A 12,829-nucleotide genomic window follows, 5' to 3' on the forward strand; every position below is an offset into this window, starting at 1 on the left:
AATTTCTACCTTTTGAATATTTCCTTACTCATTTCAAAACCTGGAGAACCCGCACTTATCCGTATCAAAAATAAAAGGTTAACCAGCTAAATTATATTAGAAAATACCAGCTTTGAATAATTATTTTGGAACATTTTTTAAAAGATTTTAAGACTTTTTAGCCTGATAACTCCTAGTGAATTATTTTGTCAAAAGTTTTAGGAAATTTTTTAATATCGAAAGGGATGAAGGCCAATAAAAGTCTAACTACAGCTATTTATTGAGGGGGTTGAAACAAAAAACATATGGTAACAATATTTTTCCTTCAGATTTCGACCATCTTGATTAATGACGTCACAACCGAAAGTTATGAATTATGCTGCATATTTACCAAATAAGAAAAAGACCAGATTTGAATAATTATTTTGGAAAATAATTTTTTTTTTAAAGATTTTGACTCTTTTTAACTTTTTAATTCCTAGTGAATTATTTTGCTAAAGTTTCAGTATATTAAAAAAAAATTAATTTTTTGAAAGTGCATTTTCTTAAAACATAAACTAAGAATAGTGGAATTGTGCAAAAAAAATTGCACAAGAATGCTTAAAAAGAAGTGTGTACCTCTTGGTCAACCCAAAAGTCCAATTTATAATGTTTGTTGAATAAAATTAAAAAGTTTAATTTTGCTGTCCGAATTTAAATTTTACCATATGATTAATTTTTTCTATGATGCAATGCCGTTATGTTTAAATTTATTTTGAAATAATTGTTAGTTAAATAAAAATTAGGTGAAGATATTTTTCTGCCAGATTTCGGCCATTGTGGAAAACGACAGTCATGAATTATGCTGAAAATGCATGTTTTTTAACGTTCTCAAATAAGAAAATCCCTAATTAAAAAATTTTATTTAAGAGTGTAAATTTCGTTAATTTATAAACTTTTAATTTTGTACACATCTCGAAACCTTGAGAAATCACCGATCAGAATTATGAAGAAAGAGTTATACCTACCTAATTTATTTTTAAAAAATACAGGATTCTTATCATTTTGCAAAGATAATATATTTTTTAGGGATTCTTGAAGTTTTTTGGATCAATTATTGAACATGAAATCGGATTGTTTGCATGATGATCAGTCAGTTATTTACTAAAAAATAGCCAAAAGTAAAATTCTTCACAGCGTAAGATTTCCGAACTGAAACATTATCGAATAATGAAATTCCCGACAGAAAATTGCTGAACTTAAACAATTAATTTTTGTTATAAATAAACAAATTTTGATTGTAATTAAATTTTATTTGTAATAATTTAAATAATTGTATACATAAGACAATTTAATTGTTTAAATTCTGGAATTTTCTAGTATGGATATTTTATAGTTCGTGAATTTGCCGTCGGGAATTTTATTATTTGACAATTTTCCAGTTTGGCAATATTAGTTAAATAGGAAATTAAAAAAAAAAGTCAGCAAAAATGTCACTGAACGATTATAAACTGTTCTGGAATATTTTCATTTGAGATTTTTCAGTAATCCCATTATTTTGACTAAAGTTTCAGTAAATTTTTAAATTTCAAAAAGGGAAAAGGCCAAATAGATCTAAATTATAAAATTCACTGAGTACAATTAAAGTTTTATTTTGAGGTGAAAATTCGAGTTTAACGAAAAAATTAATTTTGTCTACTTCTGCGCCTAGGGCGTGCACCTGTTGGATTTCGCGCTCAATCATTGTAAATAACATTCAATCATTGAATTCACAATCACATTGTGATTGTGAATTCTCTTTTGTGAAAACTCTTTCGGCCTTAACTAACGCATTCTCATCACGTGTTCCTTGAAAAAAAGGGTTTTCTTTTTGCGTATTTTTGTTCAAAATTTTAATTTGTTTATTTGTAATCTCATTTTTCATGATCAAAACAAACATAACGCGTTTTATCAAAAAAATTAATGATAACATATTTATAGCTTTTTTTGGATGAACACCTTTAACTATTTATCTTTTTGTCGTATCTTGTGTCGTTCGTTCAGAAAAATTATTATTTTATTTTTAATGTTGGTTTGTTACGAATAAAACAAAAACTGCGCATCAAATCAAAAAGTTATTCATAACAAATTTGCAGACGTGTTTTGGTGTACAATTTTTGTCGATTCATGTATTTTCGTACCTTGCATATTTTTTAACGAAAAATAAAATTTTTATTCTATTTTATGGATAAAAATTGGAATTTTCTATTTTTCAAGAAAATTCAAAAAGTTGTGACATTCTTTCAGAGCTTCTAAAAAGCAACGTTTTTCTTCTCTTATCTTTTTTTCACATCGTGCGCTGTTTGGCTCAAAATTTTCATTGTGGCTTGTGTTTTTTTTTGTTTTTTAAAATCTCGGAATTTTTGTAACTCTGACAATATTCTTTGTATCGAAAAAAGTCGTTTGGATCACAGAGGCCACAAAACGTCGATATGTTATGAAATCCGTGAAAGTTATTTTTCACATAAAACCAAAATATCTTCTCATTGAGATGATATTGTGAGAAGATTTGATAATTTTTTTTCTTCCAGATTCTGGCCATCTTGGAAACGAAATGACAATTCACATTTTTAAATTAAGCTGAAAATCTATGTTTTTCACGTTATTAAATCATAAAATCACTAATTGTGAAAGCTTCATTAAAAGCTTAACAAAGTTTGCATAATTTCACATTTGAAAACAACAAACATTTTAATTTGACAGCGCAGTTAGTTCCATAAAAATAAAAATTCAAATATTCCGCCGACGTAATTTACCCTAAACTCTAAACTTCTCATGAAGTTCTCAAGCTTCCGCTTTGTACCACCAGACGTCGCATTCAAATTTTCATATTCCTTCCCCTCCCTCATTTCCCACATAAAGAAAATATCCGAGCCAAAAAATGCAATAAATATTCTCCCCTTTCTCTTTTTTCTCAGCCCAGGGTCCTGGAATGTCCCGAAAAGGGGGTGAAAATGTAAATTCGAATCAAAAATCCGTGTCTGAAATTTAGTTCGAACGTTGAACCGCCTTCCCGCGCGACGCCAGTATCGCCTCGTGGAACGGCAGTGCCCGAGCGTGCAAATGGCTGTGCGTCGGCCATCATGGCTTTGAGTAGGGACCGTGTCACGCGAACATGTTTTCCAAGTGAAAAATCTCTCCGGGCGTGTTTGTAATCGTGTCAAAAGGCGATGGCCACGCGAGAATGAGGCCCTGAGCGCCCTCCGTGCGGGGTGATCCGGCCGTAGGGCCCCAGCCAGGCCCATCAAGACTCACGCCCCGACACCCGACCCCCACTTTCCCCCCCGTCACCTGGGTGGCTGTGCTGCTGGTCACGGCACCCTCGCCACCAAGAAACGACCACATAACCTACCTGCCCACTCGGCAGTCAACAACGCTCAAATTTTCTCCACTCCCGCTCGACCTAGACGACTGACAAGTGACACTCCGACTCTGTCAACATGAGCAAACTCTTTAGGGCGCGCGCCCTGGACGCGTCCAAGCCCATGCCCGTCTACATGGCCGAGGAGCTTCCTGATCTCCCCGATTACTCGGCCATCAACCGCGCCGTGCCTCAAATGCCGAGCGGCATGGAAAAGGAGGAAGAATGCGTAAGTATTCAGCCGTTTTTGCCCATTTTCCGCGACTTCTCGCCAGCATGTTTTCAACGTCGGCCATCTTATTTCGTGGTTTCTCTCTCCTCCAAGAGATGGCATCGTGCACTTTTGCCCGGTTGTTTTTTCCACATTTTACACATTTACACGAGTTTTTCCACTGTTTTTTGCCTTTTTAAGTCTCATCTCGATACCTAATGATGTTTTCGTTTCATTTCGGGAGTTGACAATGAGCGGGATGGGCCTTTTTAATGGGTGGGGTTAGGCTCGGTTGTGTCAAAAAAGTTGAGCGCCAAAAAACGTTCTGCCCGGGTGGGGGTAACTGGGGGAGGGAGGATGTTGTTTTTCAAAGCTTCTTGGAGTATTGGTTTAGTTGTTTTTTCAAAAATATTCGGTTTTCGATCTGTAGAAATGGTTTTATTTGTGGAGGAATCTCGAGGCGTTTTGGGGTTCAAAAGGACATTTTGCTAGGATACTTGCAGGCGGAGTTTTGTTCGTGATTTTGACATTTTTGCCCTTTTCAAGAAATATTTATGCTTTTCAGGCTGAAACAATCGAAATGAAGTAAACTTTTGTTGTCTCAGATTTATTTATTTTAGTGCAAAAACAAACACGTGTGCTATTATTGTTTTGTTTTTTCCCTGGTTATTTCTAAATTTACATATAAAATTGATATTAATGCAACATTTTTTAATTTTATGGTAGCTACAAGGTGTCTACCCTATCTGAAAAAAACTGGAATTGTCAAGGAATTTTTTTAAATTGCAATATAACGTGGAATAACAATGATTCTTCATTTATTTTCTTAAAAATTCATTGTTTTTTGTGGAAGAATAATGTTTTTCATTGAAAATTCAAGAGTTTGTTTGCCATTTTTTTTACTTTCATATGATTTATTTATATATTATATTAGTTTTTTAGTGAAATTTAAAAATCGATCTATATTAGTTGGAAAAAAATGTGGTTTAAAATTCATGATTTTGTTGAAGTCATCTTTCTGGTAGAAAATTTAATCTTGTTCATAAATTGATTTTATTGTTGTTTAATATTCAATTTGAGAATATAACATTTTAGTTAAAAATTTATTCGTTTGATTGAACATTAATTTTTTTTGTAACTAAAAAATGTATCGTCCAAGTTTTGGTTAGAAATTTATCTTTTTTTAGTTAAAAATTCATCTTTTTGGTTAAAAATTCATCTTTTGGGTTTAATATTGACATGTTCCAGTTAAATATTCATTTTAATTAACAATTTATGTTTTTTAGTTGTAAATTTAACTATTTGGTTGATTATTCACGTAATTTGCTGAAAATTGTATTTTTGGTTGAAAATTAATCTTTTTGTTTAAAAATTCATCTTTTTCGTTGAAAATTCAAGTATTTTAGTTAAAGATTCTTTTTTCTAGTTAAAAATTCATCACTTCAGTTGAAAATTTTTTGTTTTTAATTAATTTTGTGAAATTTAATTATTCCATTTTTGGTTGAAAAATGGTATTTTTGAGTTCAAAATTCAACTGTTTAATTGAAAATTAATATTTTTTATTTGAAAATTCAACTATTTGATTTTTATTAATGTTTTTTTTTGTGAAAAATCGTAATTTTTGGTAGAAAATTAATCTTGTTTAAAAATTCATCTTTTTCGTTGAAAATTCAACTATTGTAGTTAAAGATTATTTATTCTAGTTGAAAATTTATCTTTTGGTTGAAAATTTAACTACTCTGGTTAAAGATTCATTTTTCGGTTTAATATTCATTTATTGCAGTTGAAGACTCATAATTTATATTAAAATTAATCTTTATTATTTGAAGATTCCATTATTTGTTTGTTTATTTATATATTTTGTTGAAAAATCGTCTTTTTTATAGAAAGTTAATCTTTTTGCTTAAAAATTCATCTGTTTTGTTTGCAATTAAACCATTTCATTTAAGGATTCATCATTTCAGTTGAAAATTTGTTGTTTTTGGTTTTTAATTACTTTTTTTTTAACAGGAAATTTAACTAATCCATTTTTGGTTGAAAAATGATATTTTTTAGTTCAAAATTCAACTGGTTAATTGAAAATTAATATTTTTTTAGTTGAAAATTCAACTATTTTGTTATATATTCATATAATTTGTTGAAAAATCGTATGTTTTGGTAGAAAGTTAATCTTGTTTAAAAATTCATCTTTTTGGTTGAAAAATCAACTATTTCAGTTAAAGCTTCTTTATATTAGTTAAAAATTCATATTTTGGTTTAAAATTTTAATAAAAAGTTTAACTATTACATTTTCGGTTGAAAACTGATCTTTTTTAGTCGAATATCTAACTATTTTTAGTTAAAAATTGATCTTTTTTGTTCAAAATGATACTATTTACTTGAAAGGTCATATTTTTTTATTAGAAAAGTCCACTATTTTGTTGTTTATTAATGTATTTGGTTGAAAAATCGTATTTTTTACAGAAAGTTAATGTTCTTGTTAAAAAATTCATCTTTTTGGTTGAAAATTCAACTATTTCATTTAAAGCTTCTTTATTTTAGTTAAAAATGAATCTTTATGTTTACAATTAAACTATTCTATTTTAAGATTCATCACTGTAGTTGGAAAAAAAAATTTTTATTGAGAATTAATGTTTTTACAAGAAATTAATTATTCCATGTTTGGTTGAAAACTGATATTTTTTAATTCAAAATTCAACTATTTTTGGTTAAAAACTGATATTTTTTGTTCAAAATTAAACTATTTAGTTGAAGATTAATCTTTTTTATTAGAAAATTACACTATTTCGTTGTTTATTAGTCTAATTTGTTGAAAAATGTATTTTGTATAGAAAGTTAATCTTCTTGTTTAAAAATTCATCTTTTTGGGTGAAGATTAAACCATTTGAAGATTCATTTCGGTTGAATTTTTTTTTAAATTAATTTATTTTTAAACAGGAAATTTAAGTATTACAGTTTTTGTTGAAAACTGATCTACTTTAGTTCAAGATTCAACTGTTTAATTGTAAATTCATATTTTTTAGTTGAAAATTCATTTATTTGGTGGTTTATTTATATAATTTGTTGAAAAATTGTATTTTTTTTTGTAGAATGTCAATCTTTTTAATTAAAAATTCATCCTCTTTTTTAAAAATTCACCTTTTGGTTGAAAATTCAACTATTTCATTTAAAGCTTCTTTATTTTAATTAAAAAATCATCTTTTTATTTAAAATTTAACTACTCTCATTGAAGATTAATCACTTTCAATTATTTTTTAAAATTTTTTTTTGCTGAAAAATTATTTTCTTTTTACTAGAAAATTTAACTATTACATTTTTGGTTGAAAACTGATCTTTTTTAGTTCAAAATTCAACTTTTTAATTAAAAACTAATATTTTTATTTGAAAATTGAACTATTTGGTTGTTTATTTATATAATTTGTTGAAAAATCGTATTTTTTTGTAGAAAGTTAATCTTGTTTAAAAATTCATCTTTTTGGTTGAAAAATTCAACTATTTCAGTTAAAGCTTCTTTATTTTAGTTAAAGTTCATCTTTTTGTTTAAAATTTAACTACTCCCATTGAAGATTAATCACGTCAATTGAAAATCTTGTTTGCTGGAAAATTATCTTATTTTTAATAGAAAATTTAACTATTACATTTTTGGTTAAAAACTGATCTTTTTTAGTTCAAAATTCAACTTTTTTTGTTAAAAACTGATCTTTTTTGTTCAGAATTAAACTATTTAGTTGAAGATTAATCTTGTTTATTACAAAATTCCATTCTATTATTGTTCATTAATGTATTTTGTTGAAAAATCTTATTTTTTAAAGAAAGTTAAAAATTTGTTGTTGAAAATGAATTTTTTTAACAGGAAATTTAACTCATGCATTTTTGGTTGAAAACTGATATTTTGTACTTCAAAATTCAACTTTTTAATTGAAAATTAATATTTTTTAGTTGAAATTTCAAGTGTTTAATTGAAAATTAATATTTTTTTCGTTGAAAACTCAACTATTTTGTTGTATATTCACGTAATTTGTTGAAAAAACGTATTTTTTGGTAGAAAGTTTCTTGTTTAAAAATTCATCGTTTTGGTTGAAAATTCAACTATTTCAGTTAAATCTTCTTTATTTTAGTTAAAAATTAATATTTTTGGTTAAAATTTCACTACTTCTATTGAAGATTAATCACTTCAGTTGAAAATTTGTTGTTTTTTGTTGATGAAAATTAATATAGTTGAAAATTCATTTTTTTTTTTAGTTTAAAATTCAACTGCTCCCATTGAAGATTAATCACGTCCAATTGAAAATTTGTTTTGCTACAAAAATTATTTTTTTTTTTTAACAGAAATGTATTTGGTCGAAAGATCGTCTTTTTCGGTAGAAAATTAATCTTCTTTGAAAATTAATCTTGTTTAAAAATTCAACTACTTTAGTCAAGGTTCATCATTTTAGTTGAAATATTCATCTATTTGTTTGAAAATTGAATGATTTCTTTCAAAATTAATGGATTTTGTTGGAGATACTAATTTTTTTGGTATAAAATTAATCTTGTTTAAAAATTCATATTTTTGAGTGAAAATTAAAGTATATTTTAGTTAAAAAATCATATTTTTTATTTGAAAATTCATACTTTTCTTTGAAATATTGAATATTCAACTATTCCAATTGGAAATTCATCACTTTATTTGAATTTTTATGTCCTGCAATATTAATTTTTTAACAGAAAATTATTACATTTCTTTTTAAATTGATCTTTTTTAGTTGAAAATTCAACTATTTGTCTTGTTTGGTCAAAAATTAATATTTTGCTTTTAAAAATATAATGACAAAAATGATTTAAATGTGTGAATTTTCTTTGAAATAAAAGTTCATTAAATTAAAAATAACATTTTCCGAGAAAAGACATAAACATAATCCAAAATTGTTAAAAGATTCTAAATCTTGTTCTTTATTGAATCTATAATGATTATTTATTTTAAACAATTTTTTTTGTGGAAGAATAATATTCTTTGTTGAAAAGTCATCTTTATTGGGTAGAAAATTGAATCTTGTTTAAAAGTTCATTTTTTGTTGTTTAATATTAAATATTTTTAAATTCAAATTATTTCTTGAAAAAAAGATCCTACTCCATCTTCGCTCCATTTTAAAATATTAAATATTCCGATTAAAGATACATAATTTTAGTTCAGAATTCATCTCTTTCATTGAGCTTTAATTTTTTAACATAAAAATTTAATATCCAATTTTTTGTTGAAAATTCAAGTATTCCAATTAAATATTCATAATTTTCGTTGAAAATTTATATTTATATTTGAAAATAAAGGTTCTTGTGTAAAAGTAAAATCTTCAGTTAAAAATTATTCGTTTTTAGTTGAAAGTTCAACTTTTTGGTTGTTTATTCGTGTGTTTTTTTTATCGTATTTTTTCGTAGAAAATTAATTTTCTTGTTAAAAAAATGAAGTGTTTGAGTTAAAAATTTATTATTATAGCAGAAAATTCAACATCTTTTTTGTGAATTTGTTTTTTTTATTTAAAAATTAAGTGTATTTGTTAAATATTCATACTTTTTTTTTAATTCTTTTTTTTTTGTACAAAATTTGTATTCTTGTTAAATAATTGATATTTTTGGTTGAAAATTCAACTATTTCAATTAAAGGTTTTGTCATTTCAGTTGGAAATTTATCTCTGACTTAAAATTCAAATATTCCATTTAATTATTCATCACTTTAGTTGCAAAATTTTTTTGTTGAATATTAAGTTTTTAACAGAAGATTTAGCTATTCCCTTTTTGGTTGAACATTTTTAGTGATTAGTTCAAAATTCAACTAGTTGATTGAAAACTATTATTTTTTGTTGAAAATTCAACTCTTTTTTTGTTTGTTCGGGTATTTTGTTGAAAAATCGTATGTTTTGGTAGAAAATTAATTTTCTTGTCTCAAAATTCATCTTTTTCATCGATCATTGAACTATTTCAGTCAAAATTTAATTAACAATTTTTAGTTTTTAGTTCAAAATTCAACTATTTGATAGGAAAATATTATATTTAGTTAATAATTCAACTATTTTGTTGTTTATTCATGTAATTTGTTGAAAATTCGCATTTTTTGGTAGAAAGTTAATCTTTTTGTTTAAAATGCATCTTTTTGGTTCACTATAGTTGAAAATTTGTAGTTTTTTGCTAGAAAATTTGACTGTTTTTTATTTTGTTTAAAAACTTATCTTTTTTCTTTCAAAATTCAATTATTTGGCTGGAAATTAATATTTTTTAGATAGTAATTTAACTATTTTTTTGTTTATGTATTTTGTTGAAAAATCGTGTTTTTTGTTAGAAAGTTAATCTTTTTCAAAAATCCATATTTTTTAGTTGAAAATCTAACTATTTGGTTTTTATTCGTGTATTTTGTTGAAAAATCGTATATTTTGCTCGAAAACTAATTTTCTTGTTTCATTAACATAATCCAAAATTATTAAAAGATTCTAAATCTTGTTCAAATTTTAATTATTTGATTTCAAAATACCAATTATTGGTGAAGTGTAACCGAAAATTGTAAAAAAAAAGAATATGAACCGTCCAAATATAATGATTTTTTTAAAATTAAAAAACGATCTTTTTAGGGGGAATTTTGTTCGCGATTTTAAATTTTTCAAGAAGGTTTTGTTTTTCAGACTGAACAAATTGAAATAAAATAAACGTTTGTTGTATTCTTCATTTGAATTTTTTGAATTTATTGTTTTTAATGGAATAATATTTTTTGTTGAAAATTCATCTATTTGTTTGAAAATTCAATAGGTTTTGTTGCAATTTTTTATGTTTGTATGATTTATTTATATATTATTATATTTTTGTATGTCTACAGAGCAACCATTTTTGAGAAAATAAGTTTTTTATTGCAATTTAAAAATCGATTTGTTTTAGTAAAAAAAAAATTGTTTAAAAATTTATGTATTTTGTTGAAAAGTCATCGTTTTGGTAGAACATTTTGTTTAAAAATTAATTTTGTTGTTGTTTAAGATTCAAATATTACGTTTAAAGATATATAATTGTAGTCAAAAATTTATATCTTTGATTGAACATTAATTTTGTTTACTGAAAAATGTACTATCCTATTTTTGGTTGAAAATTTATCTCTTTTTGTTACAAATTAATCTTTTTTTGTTGAAAATTCATCTTTATAGTTAAAATTAAAAGTATTTGTTTGAAAGTTAAAACCTTTTGGTAAAAATGCACATTTGGATTTAATATTCATCTTTTGCGGTAGAGGATTCATTATTTTAATTAAAAATTAATATTTTTTAGTTGAAAATTTAACTATTTGATTTACCATTAAACTATTCCAAATATCTATCACTTTAGTTGAAATTGTTTGTTGAGTGAATGTTCTTTCAAAAATATTTGAAATTAAAAATACCAATTTCCCATTAAAAACCCCAAAAAATTCTTTCATATCGGTTGAAATATTTGGAAAAGCAACAAAATTCTTTGAAATGCCTTGAAATTTGTTTAATCTATTTTAATTGTTTGGAATCGCTTAATATTTGTAAATATATAATCGTAAACAAAATTTAATCTCTAGAAATTTTTTTTTTAAACCGCATTTCAATTTTAAAGCGACCAATATTTTAAATTGAAGAGTGTTCGAATTTAAAGCCGGCTAAATAAAAAAATTGGAATATAAAGGGTTTTAATTTTAAATTGTATCAAATTTTAAATATTTAATTGAAAACTCTTCAAATTTTGGAGCGAACAAAATGAAAAAAAAACGCTCTTAATTAAAAAAGCATCTATTGTACAAAAAATTTCAAGTTAAAGCCTTCTAAATTTAAAGCTACTTACCAATTTTGTTAAATCTTTACATTGGGAAAATTTCCGTTTTTAAAACGATGATTTTTAAAAATTTTCAGACCAAATAAAAAAATTAACTCTGAGGAATTTTAATTTATGAGCAAAAGTAATGTTTGGACTGTGAATTGTACAATTTTTATATTTAAAATATTAAAAAATAGAAGACAAAATTTAATGGTTCGACAGCATTTTCATAAAAAGAAATTTAAAATACTTTTTTTTGTAAAATTTGTACTTTTAATAATGATTAAATGAAAATTTCCCAAATTAAAGAACTTTCAAATATTGTTGCTAGCTTCAAAGTTAATGTTCAATTAATAAAATTAGTATTTCAAATTTTAATTTTAAGCCATGAATATACTTTTACACAATTTAATTTTCCCATTTGAAAATTTTTCTTTATAAATTTTAAAATCCCTTTCGTTTTATAATTTTAATAAATAAGAAGAATATTGGACATTTTTTATTTCCGATTTTTAATTTTATTTTTCCCTTACATGTTTTTTTTAACTATTCGAAATTAATAAATTTTTTTTTGAAAAGTCTCAAAAAATCTTAAAATAAAAATTCTGTTAACTTGAAAAGCTTGTTAAATAAAAAAAAAGATTTCATTTTTTATTTAAATTTTATTTGGGAAAATTGCCGATTCTAAAACGGTGATTTTTTCAGATTTTAAGATAAAAATTGAAAAATTAAAGCTGATGATTTTTCATTTTAGAGCAAAAACAAATTTTTAATCGGTTTTTATTGTGATTAAATATCTCGAATTGAAAACTTTTATTTTATTGTAAAAAAATTAAAGCCTGTGATATTAAATCATGTTCAATTGAAATTGTTTAAAATTAAATTAACATAAAAATTTAAATAGTTTTTAATTTAAAACATGTAATTATTTAGAAAACAAAATTTTGAACGCCTTAGATTTAATTTAAAGCTTCCCTATTTCGAAAACAAATATCTAGTATTATTAAATGTCGAGTTTCTTGATTTAAAATCTTTTAAATTTGAAACTTTTTGTCATTATATTTTATTTCTAGTTCAACGTAACCGAATAACGCAAAAATCTGGCTTGATTATGTTGGATTTTTTTATTCGAAAGAGTTTAATATTTATTAGTTTATTTTGATATTGATACTTTTTATACGTTTTGAAACATTTTATAACTTTTTCTTTGTAATTTATCCACTTAAAAATGGTTAATTATTTTGAAAAAATGCTGAGCAAATATTTACTAAATTGTTTTGAAGCCTGAAGGAAAATTGAAATATGAAAAATTGTAAACTCTTTTCAATTTATGACTAATTAATTAATATTAATAATTTAACATAAATATTAGCTACGAGGGTGGATTGATAAGTTTCCGGCCTGACCAAGAGATGGCGCCACTAGGCCTACCTTGAGGTGGCGTTCTATAGTACCATCCTTAGATAGCT

General features: G+C 25.0%; 1 protein-coding gene across 2 annotated transcripts in view; it reads left to right on the top strand.

Annotated features, from left to right (window-relative positions):
* Nucleotides 1-3,067: 3,067 nt before the first annotated feature.
* Nucleotides 3,068-12,829, top strand: part of LOC117183124 (enhancer of polycomb homolog 1) — a 73,338-nt gene continuing 63,576 nt past the window's right edge. Inside the window, exon 1 of one of the 2 annotated variants that reach the window (XM_033376311.1) lies at nucleotides 3,068-3,587. In XM_033376311.1, the coding sequence (XP_033232202.1) occupies nucleotides 3,438-3,587 (150 nt within the window). In that variant the 5' untranslated portion in view covers nucleotides 3,068-3,437. The remainder of the gene's footprint in view (nucleotides 3,588-12,829) is intronic. The other variant, XM_033376320.1, reaches the window with a different exon arrangement.

This window comes from Belonocnema kinseyi, chromosome 1 (assembly GCF_010883055.1).
Source record: "Belonocnema kinseyi isolate 2016_QV_RU_SX_M_011 chromosome 1, B_treatae_v1, whole genome shotgun sequence".
Taxonomy (NCBI): domain Eukaryota; kingdom Metazoa; phylum Arthropoda; class Insecta; order Hymenoptera; family Cynipidae; genus Belonocnema; species Belonocnema kinseyi.